At 37.3% G+C, this 15,098-nt stretch overlaps 2 protein-coding genes across 2 annotated transcripts in view; one reads left to right on the top strand and one right to left on the bottom strand.

The window, feature by feature from the left end:
- Positions 1–6,295, top strand: part of LAMA1 (laminin subunit alpha 1) — a 124,353-nt gene extending 118,058 nt beyond the window's left edge. The window contains exons 59-63 of the mRNA XM_026841437.1: positions 1,005–1,163; positions 2,158–2,311; positions 2,915–3,048; positions 3,846–4,068; positions 5,733–6,295. Coding sequence (XP_026697238.1) covers positions 1,005–1,163; positions 2,158–2,311; positions 2,915–3,048; positions 3,846–4,068; positions 5,733–5,893 — 831 coding nt within the window. The 3' untranslated portion in view covers positions 5,894–6,295. The remainder of the gene's footprint in view (positions 1–1,004; positions 1,164–2,157; positions 2,312–2,914; positions 3,049–3,845; positions 4,069–5,732) is intronic.
- A 281-nt stretch (positions 6,296–6,576) lies between these two features.
- ARHGAP28 (Rho GTPase activating protein 28) overlaps positions 6,577–15,098 on the bottom strand; it is a 75,111-nt gene continuing 66,589 nt past the window's right edge. The window contains exons 12-14 of the mRNA XM_026841438.1: positions 13,856–14,010; positions 13,168–13,232; positions 6,577–11,311 (exon numbers count right to left, since the gene is read on the bottom strand). Of these exons, the coding sequence (XP_026697239.1) occupies positions 11,220–11,311; positions 13,168–13,232; positions 13,856–14,010 (312 nt within the window). The 3' untranslated portion in view covers positions 6,577–11,219. The remainder of the gene's footprint in view (positions 11,312–13,167; positions 13,233–13,855; positions 14,011–15,098) is intronic.

The raw sequence follows: 15,098 nt of genomic DNA on the forward strand, positions 1-15,098 counted from the left end.
AAAGAAAATGTGAACTTCTTTCAGAGATAGCACAGTTAAGCTCTGCTGCCTACCCTGAAAGGAAGAACACTTCAGGATTTACAGCTCCATCTTTAAAACTAAATATACTCACATAAAACTCATACTCACACTATCTGCTTTTGAAGAGATGAACAGATTCCATATGAGAGATGATCTACCTTTACTACCCAGGACATAAAAACATGAGCTTAAACCTTTTTTTGGAGATTAAGGCTGAGTCACACTACTTCACAGCTGGGGTTATTATGGCAGTAGCTCCACAATCAATTTAAGCTAATATGCAGTGCTGTCAGAAGAAGCACCACTTCTTTCCATTCTCTGCCATCTGCTCATATCACCCTGCTGTACTACTTCATTCCCTTAGCAACCTAGGGGTTTGTGAAACCTCATGTTGAACTTGGATTCTGAGTGGGACTAAAAGCAAGCAAGGAAGAATAAATGGCTAGCTGACTTCAAATAAAGTCCCTCATCTGCATGTGAGTAACAGTGCAAAGAAAGCATAGGGAGGTGAATGAACAAGATGGACAGAACTGGAAAGCTTTTTGGTCATAGCAAATTCAGCACTGCCCATCATAAAATTACAGTGTAGGAGCGTGCACTTCAGATGCTAAGATGGCTCAGCTAGTAGGCAACACAATAATTGCAGACCAGCACAGTACTCCCGTCTGCAAACTGAGTGATGTACTCCTATCCTAAAACAATAAACTAGTGGTTTTAAATAATGATTGTTAAGAACTCAAAAACTTATGCAGGACAACATACAATCATTGTGAGCCCTGGAGGAGTCAAGAGAGTAGTTTAGTTGCTCAGCTGTGTTCTGAAATGGCCTCAGCCTCACAGTGAATTTCAAGAGGATGCCTCGGTACAGTATGTCCAAGCAGTCTAACCACATAAAAATCATTTTGCTTACTTCTGTGACAAATGATGACTAGGTAACTGATTCAGTTTACTGATTTATGTTTGCATGCTCTCATTTTTTCCAGATAAAGACAGAATATGTTAAAAGGAAAGGTATAATCATTGTGGATGGACAGGAATTGGTAGCAGTCAGCGCTCTGGGAGACGGTAGCACTTTAGATGTGGAGGGGAAGCTCTACGTGGGAGGACTCCCCTTAGACTATGTGCCGAAGAATCTTGGGAATGTGAGAAGGTTTGGGGTGGTGGGATGTCTCTTGACATTTTGCAAAACTAGAATGAGCATACTGCATCAAACCCATCTAATGCAGTATCCTGTCTCTGACAGGAAAGAAACAACAAAGAAAGTAATGACCCATTACCAGATAAATCTTTCCAGCTTTCTGTGACTTAGTGCCTCTAGCTAGATCTGGTATCCTTGTGTTTTAGTAACAGCCCTTAATAGATTTTTTTTCTTCTATCAATCTTTCTCTTAAAAATGGTTAAAGAATGTAAAATCCTGTGTTTCAAGTATGAGATAAAATGACCTAGAATCTTAAACATTTTGGTACCTAAGTCCTGTTGCATTCAAATAAGAATTAGATGCCTTAAATATCTCTGAAAGGCTGGGTTTAGCTATCTGAGATTAAAACATAGTTTTTACACATGCTTTTAGAGGGTAGGTTTTTGTTGCCTGCCTTCTTGTACAGCTCATTATCTCAGGGAGGATTCTGGTGATAACTTTATGAATTCCTGGGCATACTTTCTCACACATGCTTTTTAATTGGATAATGGCGCTAACAAATATTTTAATATTTTGGATCTACAGTTGCTGAAAATAGTAATACTGAGAAATTCTAATGAATCTTTTTGCTGGATAGGACTCTGGTGATCTTATACTTGCAAAATGTCATACAAAATCTTGATTTACTTGTTAATTTGCCGAAGCATGTTTGGAATGTCTTTAACTGTTAGGCGTATCCCTGCTCACATTCAAGCAAATATAGTTCTATATGTTATAGAAAGTGTATACTGTGTTTCTAATCTATTTTTTTTACTCTAAGACATTATGTACATTTGTAACCTTATATATGTAATAACAGGAATATAATTACATACGTATTTTAGATCCTGCTGTGTTTTGTACAGAGAATTTTATTTACAGTAATATTAGCTGAATCACTAAGAGAGCATTGCAGCAGTTTGTATTCCACATTAACTTTTATTTTTCAATATGTTTAGGTGACTCACAGTATTCCTGCCTGCATTGGTAACATGACGATTAACAGCAAACAACTGGATGACAAGAGCCCTATCTCCATCTTTGCTGTGAATAAGTGCTATGTAACAGTGCAGGACGGTACTTTCTTTGATGGGAGTGGTTTTGCTGCTCTTGGTAAGTGTCATTAAATTAAAGCAGTACCTTACTGAATTAATGTTAATGTACTCTTTTTAGGTCCTGCTGGAACTGTGTGTAATTAACTGACTCCTCACACAAAGAGTGCATGCCCTGCATATGTATTTCTAACTGAGTCCCTTTATTCCATATGTCCCAAAGTGGTCATTTCTGCAAAGGGTTATCTTCCACAAATGAAAGAGCTAATGATTCTAGCACTGGGAAAGAAATGAACTACCTCTTTCTTCAGCTAAGAATATCTATGTTCGTGATATTAAGGTCTGTTAAAAAGTACAGAGACAAAAGACATAGGGGACTTGTGAAGTAACATGAATGATTACATTTGTGCTCTTTACTGTTTCTTACAAATGAGATAGAAGGTATTAAATCTAAATTAATGAAAGAAAACTTACTTGGGAATTTATCTTTTCAGTATTAAATATGAATTAGGACTTTGGAAAAATTAACTTTCCTGTGGTTCTGCAAGGTCATATCACAGCAGAGTAATTAACAAGTTCGTTAGTCCTTTTAGTGACAATATATGTATTTATTTTGTACTGTTGGTTACAAGTCTTCTGTTAGAAGCTTATAACTTCTTTTCAGTCAGAGAAGGTTACAAAGTGCGTTCTGATGTGAATATCACACTGGAGTTTCGTACAACAGCGGTGCATGGTGTTCTCCTTGGGGTCAGCAGTGCTAAGGTTGATGCCATTGGACTGGAGATTGTAAATGGAAAGGTAGGCTGCCCTGTATATACACCCTTCTTGTAGCTTAATGCTTTTTCTGCCACAGAGCTACACTTGTCCTTTATAAACATATTACTGTATGTGTAATACAAAGCACACTGTAATCTCTTCGTCAGTATTCATGAGCAATTAACTCACTCTCTACTAGTACTGGCCATTATGCTCCATAAACCTTTTAACAATCAATACATAATTCTCCACTCATCTCCTGCATAAAAGATGTATACTTGTTTGCTCTTAAGTATTTCCTTTTCTCAGAAATAGCTCATTTTTTATTCAAAACTTCCTAGCTAGTGACAGAGTTAAGTATCACTGTTTCTGTGGAACATAGTTCCTCAGTTAATATTTACATATTAATCCTCATCACAGAGTTGAGGAAATGTCTACTGCTTTGAAAAATAAATACAAGAAATAAATCAATACATGTATTGTCAGTAAGAAGTGCTTTCAGTCCATTCTTTCTTTTCAGTTAGATACAGTGGATCTTTTTTTCAGATTTGAAGTCTCAGCTTCTGTAAGAAAATTACTTGATTTGTATTTGTAAGAAACATTGAAATTCCAAGTGAAGTATACCAAAACTCACCCAGCGGACCATTGCATGGGTAGATCTAAATAACTTAGATTTTAAAGATACTTAATAAGGATGCACTCTATCCATCAAAGTAAATATTAGCTTTGCATGATTACCAAACATTTACTGAAATGGAAATCTCTGCACCAGCATGACTGTGCTTTTATCTAGGCAAATAAGTTCATGTATCTTTATTGGCATCTGGCTATTTATACAGGTTTTATTCCATGTCAACAATGGAGCTGGCAGAATGACAGCTATGTATGAACCAAGAGGCACAAATAGTTTGTGTGATGGAAAATGGCACAAGCTTCAAGCAAACAAAAGCAAACATCGCATTTCGCTGATAATTGATGGGAATTTGGTTCAGACTGATAATCCCTACATCCAGTCAACATCTGCAGATACAAACAATCCCATTTATGTTGGAGGCTATCCTGGTAGGTACAATAATATTTCTCTTCCCTCCTCTCCCTCCTGCTCTCCCATAAGAATGACTCTTAACACATGGACTCTCTCCCCCCAAACCTGCTGCCTTTCCCTCATGCTCTCTCTCTGATTCATGAAGTTCATTATTAAGTTATGTCATAGTTACCATTTCCCACATTGTCGCTGAGATCACAGTATGTTAATATTTGTGTATTCTGTCTTTGTGGAGGACTGCATTTAGCTGTTGACTATGTTGGCAAGATCAGCTGAACTCATATCACTTTCCTACACAAACCTGTTCCTTAGTTTCTGAGAACAATTTCCTCCACGGGGTTTGTCTTTCACAGTCTCTCTCAGGCTTCACAACATCCCTGCCTGTGTATGTTGAGGTGTGGTTCTCATGCAGTCAGATTCATATGAAGGCTTTCCTTTGCATTCATCTAAGGAAGGTTTCTATAGTGCTCTTCTCTGCTTTACTTTTGCTAATGTTTTGAGCCGGTGACTGTGCAGGCAGAAGTCAAACTGCTGCAGATGTATATGTATTTCCCTCATACTGTGCAAGTTCCCTTCTGAAGTCTGTCAGTCATACTATGATGGTAATATAAAAAGATATTAACACAAAAATATATAATTCAATTACTTTTCAATTAAGATGTGCAACTCATTAGTTGATAGTTTCAGCCAAGACAATGTGTTAATTAAAAGGATCGAATTTTGAACATCGTGAGTTTGGCCTTTTTGCAGGCATATTTTAATGAACACATCAGTACTGGGAATGAGTAAGCTTTGTATGGTTTTGAATATTTTATGCATTTAAACATAGCATAAATTGTCCATATACATTTGTGTCTGAAACAGCTGTTACAGTTATCAATTCAGATATTTTCATTTGTGTGAAAACAGCGATGAGGTCTGAAGGGCAAACTCAGCTTTTAAATATTTGGAAAGGTTTAGGGATAATAGCTTGAAATGTTACAGGGCCTTCTGTTGAACAACGATTCAGTGCTTTATGAAAAATGAATTACTGCTAATTAACCAGATCTTGATTAGTATTTGGTCTTCCTCGAATACCAAAGCAGCATTATCAGCATCTTATGAAAATTTTTATTTTTTATTTTTTTTTAAAAAGGGGTAATGTGATACTAATTGTTCCTTCAGTGCTCCATCTATAAAGATTAGGGTTCATAGAGAAGAGAGAAATTCTTCAGTTGAGTACTGCAGTAGTGAAATTAATTTTTTCACAGGCTGTATGAAAAAAACTTGGACTCTCTACCAACTTCGTATTTTGGTTTGTGAGTGGAATCCATGACTCTGCAGCTCAGCTGTTGCTTCCTATTCTGCCAGTTTCAATTTTGACTTTGTAGATACTTATGTAGAGTGGCTTTCTTCTCTCTTTTCCCCCTCTCTTATCTCCCATTGTCCCTGGAACAAAGTATTTCTGCAAACTTTGCACAAGTTATGCCAGTGTGTGGCTTATGCTTGAAGGCAGCAGTGACTGTCCATGGTGGGATGTCCTGTCCCTGAGCATCCAAACATGAATGGAACTCGGTGCTCTTCAGGTGTTGGTTTTATTTCTCATTTAGGAGGGAGGGGAAGCAGTTGAATAATAACCTGGATCTTTGTCTTGTTAAGTTTGCTGGAAATAGATTCTACTTATTTCACATTTGTTTTTCAGCTGATGTAAAGCAAAACTGCCTCACGAGCAAGATCTCATTCCATGGCTGTTTGAGGAACCTTGTGTTGACAAAGGGCCAACAGGCAGAATTGTTTGACTTCAGCAGAGCTTTTGACCTGCGTGGAGTCTTTCCTCATTCCTGCCCTGGGGCTGAGCACTGAACTGCAGCAAAGCCTGTCTGGACTGAGAGAGGGTTTTTTTGTTGATCTGTTATTTTTCATTCTCTTTTTGTAATGAAAAGAATTGGTGAGAGCCTGCATCTCTTTGATTTTCTGGTTGTTTTCCAACTCAGGTCTTTTTTTTTTTTTTTTGTCAGAAGCTCTATGTCTGCATTTTAACTAAATGGTTTTAAACAACAAATACCTCTACTACAATGTTAATGGCATTAATTGCGTATTTTTCACTTGGGAATTTGTATTAATCATTGTTTACAGTATGTTTTCTTTTGATTTTTTGACAGTATTTCATTTTGTTTTGTGTTGGTCATTTTATAAAAAGGTAATAATTTTGGACCACATAATAAAACTACAATAAACTGTGCATTATTTCATGTAGTTCAGTTGTCCATACATTTCAGAAGAGACAGAAGACTTAAGAATTAAAAAGTACAAGTGGATAGCCTCCAGCAGAGGGAGCAGGAGGGAAAAGACGTAATTTTGAAGATCTTGGATTCAGAGTCTAATGAAAAGAATTTTCTTATTTATACTTTACATGATAGCTCCAATCCCTTTTCCTTCTGCCTTAATATCCAGTGCTTCCAACACCTGTTATAGCCACATTGTCTAGGACTATGTTCCTGCTATGTTTTCATGTCGTCGGCTACAGGACAAGCAGCAACTCCACAGCAGAGAGACACATATGAAATGTTTTTTTACCAACAAAACAATTTGGATCTAGCTTGGGAACAACCATGTATTTTGGCAATAAGAACTAATACATCTTTCTTAGGAAAACTGTATTTCTTACAGGACACAAGGAAGGACCTTTGGTACTGTGCGATTCCTAATTCACAGACCAGTCAGTATTTTTGTCTTTACCTTTTCCTACTGTGTCTGCCTTTATTTCTAAAATGAGTCATCTAGTAGTTGTGCTTGAGCCAGGTTTGGGGGACATGTGCTTGATCAGACCTAGGTAAGGACATTCATTCATCAACTGGCTGGATCACTGAGCAGTGACAAACATGTTTCGTATTTCAAGATGCACCTATAATAGTTCTTTACAAGTCAATTCCATCTCCTTTTTTCCTTTTGAACTAGCAGTATTTTTGTTTGCCTCTTAAAATTTTGTTTGGCTTTTACTATGAATTTTTACAATTCATTCTAAAGTCAGTTTTGCTCTACGTACATCATACTAGTTTAAAAAACACTGGCTCAGGTGAAACCCTAAAGCAGTTTGTCATTGCTTTCAGTGTGGCAGGGTTCCAAGCAGCGTCATTTTGTACCTTCCATCGAGGTAGTCTGAGAGCAAAGAACTGCTCTACTCGAGGAAGGATGGCAGAATGTGGTCCTCTGTGTAGCTGTTCAGGTGCTATCACAACAGAATTGCTTTTAAGACAGATTCACAACTGTTTTTTTCAATTTCTGTCACCTGCTTCTATGTGAAAACCATGTGTTTAGATTTGAAGAGCTTTCTTTGTTGGTATTGTTTTTATTTTTGACATGGATACAATACAATGGACACATTCTGCTGTACAAATACACTTAAACGTGTGGGCTTACTTCAACAAAACACATAATGAGGATTATAAGAGAAACATACATACAAACATTTTGCTTTGATTAGTGGCATTGTATTATTTTCTAGAGAAGACACTCATTAATGGAAAGCCATAGAAAAATAAAAACTGAAACACAGTATGTTTATATTTGTTGTCTGTTAACCCCAAGATCTGATCTCATATGGTTCATGTTATAATCAGTAATTGAGGCAACGTGGTTTGGATAAAATTTTGTCCATATTCTGAAATATGTCTCTTGATATTTTTTTGGTAATTTCCAAACCTTGCCCCTTAGAAGGAGAAACATTTTATCATTGTAAAAGACTAGTGGAGAGGTTTTATTTTCTATTAATAATAGAAAGTTTTGGAATAGCAAACCTCTAAGCCAAAATATTTTTCCTGGAAAATGTGGAATGAGGTAGTTTAATATTGTACACAGACACAGACACATTTGCACACATGCACACATTCTAATGACATTAGCTGCACGAATAGGTTAGAGCATTCCAGTCTGTTTCCAATACCTACTTCTTGCAATACACTCTCTGTGTTGATATGCAAAATGCTGTCTTTGTAGAACCATAGAGTACATAAATTCTTGAGGCATCTTTGGAGTTTGCTGATTAAGTTTCTCCCCGCTTGCTGCCACTTTCTTAATAGCTTTCCACATATGTTGCTTTTTGTTAGGTGACAGTCCTACCATGACTTGATTTTGACTTCAATTGCTGTTAGGAGGAACAAAATTCCCAGTGCCTCCACCAGCATTTCAAAATATAAGGCCTAAAGTTGAAACCTCATATTCAAAAATGTCATAGAGATTGTTTAGTTTGCTGCATATTAAATCAAGTTAGCGTACCACAACAAGACAAAACAACTTAATGTGTAACAGTATTAACCACAGTACACATGGGTCATTAGCTCCATTTGTATCAAAAAAGAATTTTGCCATGCCATTCTGTTTCAGAGACAGCAGGTATTTGGCCATGTAGTAGTTTAGGCACTGTACGTACAATCTAGTTCATTTGCTAATATGCATGTCTTCTAAAGTAATAAGCGATTTTAGTATAAAACAAGTGTTCACAGAATGGATTTCATTACATCCGATTTGGCTTTCCTAAGTTGCAAAGTGGTAAACAGTGAAAGTCTTCCAAAAAGCCCTTGTATCCTGTATGGAATACAGTGAGATCTATTTCAGAAATAATTTTGATTAAGTCATCGTTTCATGGTGATGGTGTGAACACATGTGCTCTGAACTTTCCCTTGCATGGGCATTGAGAACACAAAGTAAGGGAGCAGGCAAGATGGAGGAGGTCAATGTATTTGTCTGAAACTCCTGTAGAAAGTTATCTCATTTGCTACAATATTTCAAATTCTTTAGTTAATGCTTAGGCTTTCTGTATAGTCATAAAAGCTTTCATTGGCTATAAATACAATGATGCTTAGCATTTATATGATGCTCTTCATATTCAAAGCACTCTCCACATAAAATCCCTTTGCTGAGTTCGTCCTTCCAAGATGGATGTTTATAACTCCTGTTCTGCTTGGGGAATCGTTTAGCTGTATCTGAGAGCAGAATTTAACTCGACTAATTCTCATGTTACCTTTATAAGGAAAATATCCTGTTTTACAGCTAAAACAGAAGGGCAGCATATTAGAAAGAGTTGTCCATTGCCACAGAGGGAATGGAAGAGAATCAGGAACAAAGCACTTGACAAAAGGGTTATGCTTAGTCCTATGAACAAACCACAGATCTATCTTTAATATGCTTAAAATAAATAGTTGTCAAACTAAGCAGTGTATTTTATAATAAAAGTGTCCTGGTCTTTTTCTGGCTGCAAATATGCACCCATTAGTGTTCAGGAAAAAAAAAAAAAAAAAGCTAACTTAAAATTTCACTATTTTAAAGAAAATTAAAAGATAATGTTGCTAAATTTAACCAATTTTTAGCCTCAACAAGGTAAAAAAGAAAGGCGAGATCTGTCCTCTGTAGACTTTACTGTTACTGGTAAAATTACTAATTCTTTCACCGAATACTAACAATGAAAGTTAACTACTGGGGAACATGTTTAACTTTGAACCAGAAGCAGGGTTTCTAGAATGTGCAAATCTTCATCGCACAGCTTCAGCAGACCGTCGCAAGTTACAGGCTTTCTCTGCGGAACACCTGGAGGATTTGGTTCAGAATGCTTTTACATTGCTACCAGGTAAACAAAGCACCAGCTTCTGCCTCATCTGTGTCCAGATCAGGACCAAAACCCACTGCTGAGGCTGTGGGTGAATTTATTATGCAATATCATCATCCAATGACAGAGACGTTGCTGTGCAGTTGAAGGCATTAGTTCCTATTTTTTGCACAAGGCAAAGGTGTAAAAAAACCCACCATCCTTGCTGTTTTCCAGAGACTTGTGATTTCCCTACTCAATAAACACACTTTAGTTCTATAAAGTATAGCCCAAAATGAGAGAATTAGGTGAAGAATAGTGATCCTTGTGACTGGCTACAAAGTAGACATAATCTTACATCTGCTATGCTGTATTCCCAGTGCGATTGCAGCCCACTGTTCTCTTGTCAGCCTGTGTGTTTTCATAGGCTGCGTGCCAGCTATAAAAGGAGCTGCATTTTGCTATGTGTTTGTAAAACCCCCAGAACAACCGGGCCTAGTTTGGCTATGGTTTTAAGGCCCTGATGTGTTAAATAAGAGTATTAAATCCCTCAGCTCATTGGAAGCTCTTTTCCTTCTCCATGCTATATTATACAAGATCTGGACAAAGATCTCTCTTCTCAATGCAGCTGAATAGTATAAAAGTTGCTTACATATTAAAGCTAAAATAAACAAAAAAGAATTAGGTTACAAATTAAAAAAACTATAATGTTTAACAAAAAAGATGATGGCTGTAAGTGGCATAATTAACACATATTATGGCATTACAGACTTAAATCTGAGAATATCAAGTAAAAGACAGAGCCAGGGGAATATGCCCTTTCTCACCTAGCATTTGTCTCCTGAAGCTTGTGTGTGCGACAGGGGAAGGAAGGCGAAAAAAGTTTGTGATGCTACAATTGCACACAGTAATGTGATCTAGACAGATGGTTTTGGAACACTTGTAGTAATATATACAGTGGTACATACATAAAGCAGTATAGCTGTCTATACAGTAGTTCTTGCCTCCCTCCCTCCCCCCGCATCAGGTACTCATGAGGAGTGACAGAGACATAAATATTGCAGTAATGCACACTGTACAGGTTTACTTTCAGCAGAAAGGTTTGATTTTGTCACACAGCTATGTCCTGGCACTGCTGCAGGTCGAGCTCCTCTCTTCCACGCTTGACAGATACCTTCTCTCTTTGAAGTCCGTGATGCTTCTGTGTTATGCTGTGGTTGGTAGTGTTTCATGCATCCATGGGTGTCACTGGATTCTTTCCAAAAATTCATGTCCTACCACCAGGTCAGAAAACAGCCAGTTCTCCATGTGACAGGTGGTTGTTTTCTGTGCACCGTACCTTGGTCTGTCCTTAACTCCTGGGCCAACTGGCACAAGTCTAACCCATATAAAAGCATAACTGATGTAATATTTTCAGACAGTTCAGAAACTGGAGTGATAATGCTTATACCAAAAGTAGTATATGGCGAACATCAGTTGGACAGTACAGTAGGAACGAATGATGTCCTGTAGCTACCATTTTGTTCCGTCTCTGCCAAGAAGTTCTAAAAATGACAGGCATCACTGTTGTCAATTTGGCTTTTGTCCAGTATGCTGCAGCCTTCTGCTTCAGCTTGCTTTTGGTTTTATTACCCATTCTGCCTGAGGATTTGCACGATAAACATCTAACATGTATGCATCTGGGTCCAAACAGTGCTGACCTGAAATAGAAATCGACAGCCATGAATCACAGGATGTTTTGAGCTCATTAGTAAATGGGACAGAGCTATGTTAAAATGCCCTTGAATGTATCTCCAACTTGCACATAGTGAGCCTAGTTTGGTTTGTCCAGCTAAACATCTTGCTTGGATATGGACAAGGGCTTTAGTAATTTTGTCAGTGATTTTACTCAGTGAGAGTCATGAATCCACTTTCACTTCCAGACACGATGCCCTGCACTACACTGAATTATGGACAAGGCGTTTAATCAAACTGTGATCAGATATTACACATTAACACCACTGTTGCTCTAAGTGCCACAGTAGGTCTTTTTTCTATTTCTTTGGATTTACTGTGCTCAATTACAACTCTGTGACTTTGTTTCTATACTATTTTTAGATACTAAAAAAGTAGCTCTGTAAACCAGGTGTTCCCATCCAGCTAGGATTTTGCAAAGAAATATAGGGACTATATAAAGGTTTTTGGCAGCTGCTGTTTTGCTGGTTTAAAAATAAAAAAAAAAAGAGTCCTCTGAAGTCTGGTTGTTTGAGGGTTTCGTTAGGTGGTGACTGGGAGTTGGGTGGTTAGGGGAGTCTCTGCCTTTGCCACAGAAAGAGCCATTTGGTGCCTTTTAATTGAGTAATAAGGCAATAAACTCTTCAGTTAAGTTGATTTGTTGAACTATATTGCATTTTTGCTGGATGATGAAGCCATTTAACTGGTGAGGTTACATTGCTGTGACACAAAGGATTATGGTAAAATTTTTGTAGTTACTTAGAAAGTCACTGGGGTCCTAATGATTTTATTCAAATGAAAGCAATATAAATGAATTAATGCATAATCAGTGGACTAAAGTACCCTGAAAGATCTATGACTAAAAAACTAAGTTTAAATTAAGTTGTAAATTAAATGTCCAGATTTTTGAAAGAGTGTGGTGGGAATACTTGAGATTGGACCCTTAGGATCTCCTGTTTTAACATCATTTGGTCACTCTGTTTAGACAGGCAAAACAAATCACTGATGAGATTTAGCTTTGTATATCTTCAGTAATAAAGACTTCGCTTCTTGACTGATGCTGAAGCAAGTCTGTAATGTGTTGTAACAACTTTATAGAAACTGTTCAGAGCTGAATCTAGAAGAATTAAGGAATAATCTAATCAGACAGTTGACAGAAGTCTCCAACAGACCATCCAGAATTTTAGTATTAGAGAAAAGAGAGTCAGGATTGTACAAGATCAAACTAAAATCTGGTTTGGGACCTCTTTTTAGGCCAGCAATTTGTGTGGAAAGCCACAGTTGTTATTACAAAAATGTCACTGCGTGAAACACAGAAGAAAACAAAATCCCTACTGCAGGGAATATACAATCTAAATAAAGCACACGGATTAGTACGAGTATAGTACACCCATACATGCAGGGGCTGAATTCTCAGTTCAGTGTTTTTTCGTTTGAGGGAGGTTAACACTTAAATACAGTGAGAAAGAAATAGGTCTTGGGAAAAGGCTTGACAGCAAAGTGGAATGTGCTCACGAGAGGAAGACTAAGGATCTCTTAACCATGGAAAAATACTCAATCATGAGTGAAAGTGGTAAGCGAAAGGTCAGATGAATTTGGCAAGACTGTCAGGAGTCCTGCTGAGATCCAGCCATCAGGTCACTATCTCCTGCAGGGTGCCCCTCCAGTCACGCCGGAGTCAAAAGGAACCGTTACATTGGTATCAACAGATTTTGGGTCAGTCTCCTTTCCTGCAGATGGGCTGGAGGGTAGAAGACACCAAGCTGTGTGAAAACAGCACTGCCCTGAGGTGTTTTAGGAGGCTACGGTCATTCAGAATTGAATTTTCAAAAACGAGACCTACCTATATTTCCTCCAATTTCATGTAAACTTTGGATCTGGCCTCTCGTGTTCTGTGATGATCCGCGGCTAGGATGGAAGAAAACCTTCAGTCTGTCTTTCTGTTATAACCACTGCCTAATCAACTGCCATCTACATTAAGCTAAAAATTGCTATTTTAACCCCTGTGAACTTGTCAAAAGCACGGACTTTTACCAAATGGAACACTGTAGAATACTGAATCTGCTACAGAGGTAGATTATTGTGTCGCAGTTAACTAAATCTTCCATTTTATTATTTATTTTTAATTATTTATTTAAAGAACAGAATTATGTAGTAACATGGGAAGACTTTGCAGAAAAGACTTTCAGATAGAATTTACCATTTCCCATAACTGTTAATAATTATCACCTCACAGAAATAAAAGCATTAACGTTTTATGGGTTCTCTATTCAGCAAGTCTATAAAATGTATGTTTTTAGTAGTGGCATAACAGAGGCCAGATTGATTCTGTATAGGAGCCAATTATTAAGTAAAATATAAAGAATAAAATCAGTTGTTAAAATTTTTTTTACTAACATAACCATAAATTAGAAATTTTAGATTAGAAAAAGAGTTCTGTAACACAATGAGTCTTTGAAAAGGGAACAATCTATTAATTAATGGTTCTGAAATTATTCTTCAGGAAAAACAAAATGTTCTGATTTACCCACCTGTTTTCACAGTGGAATCGAGCCAGGATGTCTTTGGCTTTTGTTTGGCTGTTGAGTTGAATTGCCATAGAGACTTTTGAATGCAGTGGAGCATAAACTCTTATCACCCCCTCGGGTATGTCAGACTGCAGGTATGGGGGAAAAGTGACAGCTCCCTAAAATCAATGTTCAGTAGAGTAAGACTAAGGCAAATAGTGCTCTACCTCCATTCAGAAGCAGTTCTGCAACTCTTTTTGAGGTTGCTTGCAAAAATCATTGTCCTGGATTCACTTGATTATTCAAAAAACGTATTTAAAGTCATACAACACAAAGACACAAACTCCTTGGTAAGTATCATATAAATGCATGCAGAATAAAGTAAAGGTCTTGAATTTTAACTGCTTGCAGTAATATTGAGTCAAGTTGTTACCTGAGACTTTTAAAGTTATTTCTGTTAACATTGGTCAGTGAACCAACTGCTTATTTAAAAATACATTAAAATTATAAGGACTATCTGCTCTTCCTTTTAAAGGTGAAATTCTCCCGAAGCATGAAGATTCAGTTCTATCTTTCTGCTTTCTATAGCTTCAACTAGATTGAAGCATATATACAGCCAAATATAGAAGTACCATATGGTTTTTGTTAATTTGAAACTTGACCTTGTGAAGGGTTCAAACGACCATCTATGAAGTTTATGCACTCTTCCATGATTAATGACAGATAAATAAATTAGCAAGGTTTGCATTCCAGTTGTAATCCAGTTAATACCATGCTGAGCAGAGTACAATAGGCTCCCCAGTCTCTGTCCCTGTGTAATTTAGAACATCTGAGACCCAGGGATTGTGTTAAGTGCTCTCAAAATTCAACTCAGTTATCCAAACAGAGTTTCCCTCCCATTTAGCCTTCATATTTCAGCTACCTGCCATGGCTAGTCTCGTTTTCATTAGATGCAAAGCCAATTACTATGACCAATGAACTTGTCTTCCCAATGGTGCAGTGACTGCAGTAACTGACTCTCCTCAGAAGCCCTCACTCTATTTGTTCCAGGGTGAATACAGTTTTGCAACACAGTAGTCTACACTGCCATGTTAAACAAACATCTCGGTCTCCATATGCATCAAAAATGTGTGTCCTACCCGCAATATATTTCAGTCAGTGCTGACAAACAAATTCTCCAAAAAGCTGTACTAACATGGATTCACAATTCATAAATATAATTTTTCTGTTTGTTTTGTTTTGTTTGTTGTTTCCCCCCCCCCCCCCC

The sequence above is a fragment of the Athene cunicularia genome, assembly GCF_003259725.1.
Source record: "Athene cunicularia isolate RWA chromosome 2 unlocalized genomic scaffold, athCun1 chr2_part1, whole genome shotgun sequence".
Classification (NCBI taxonomy): Eukaryota; Metazoa; Chordata; class Aves; order Strigiformes; family Strigidae; genus Athene; species Athene cunicularia.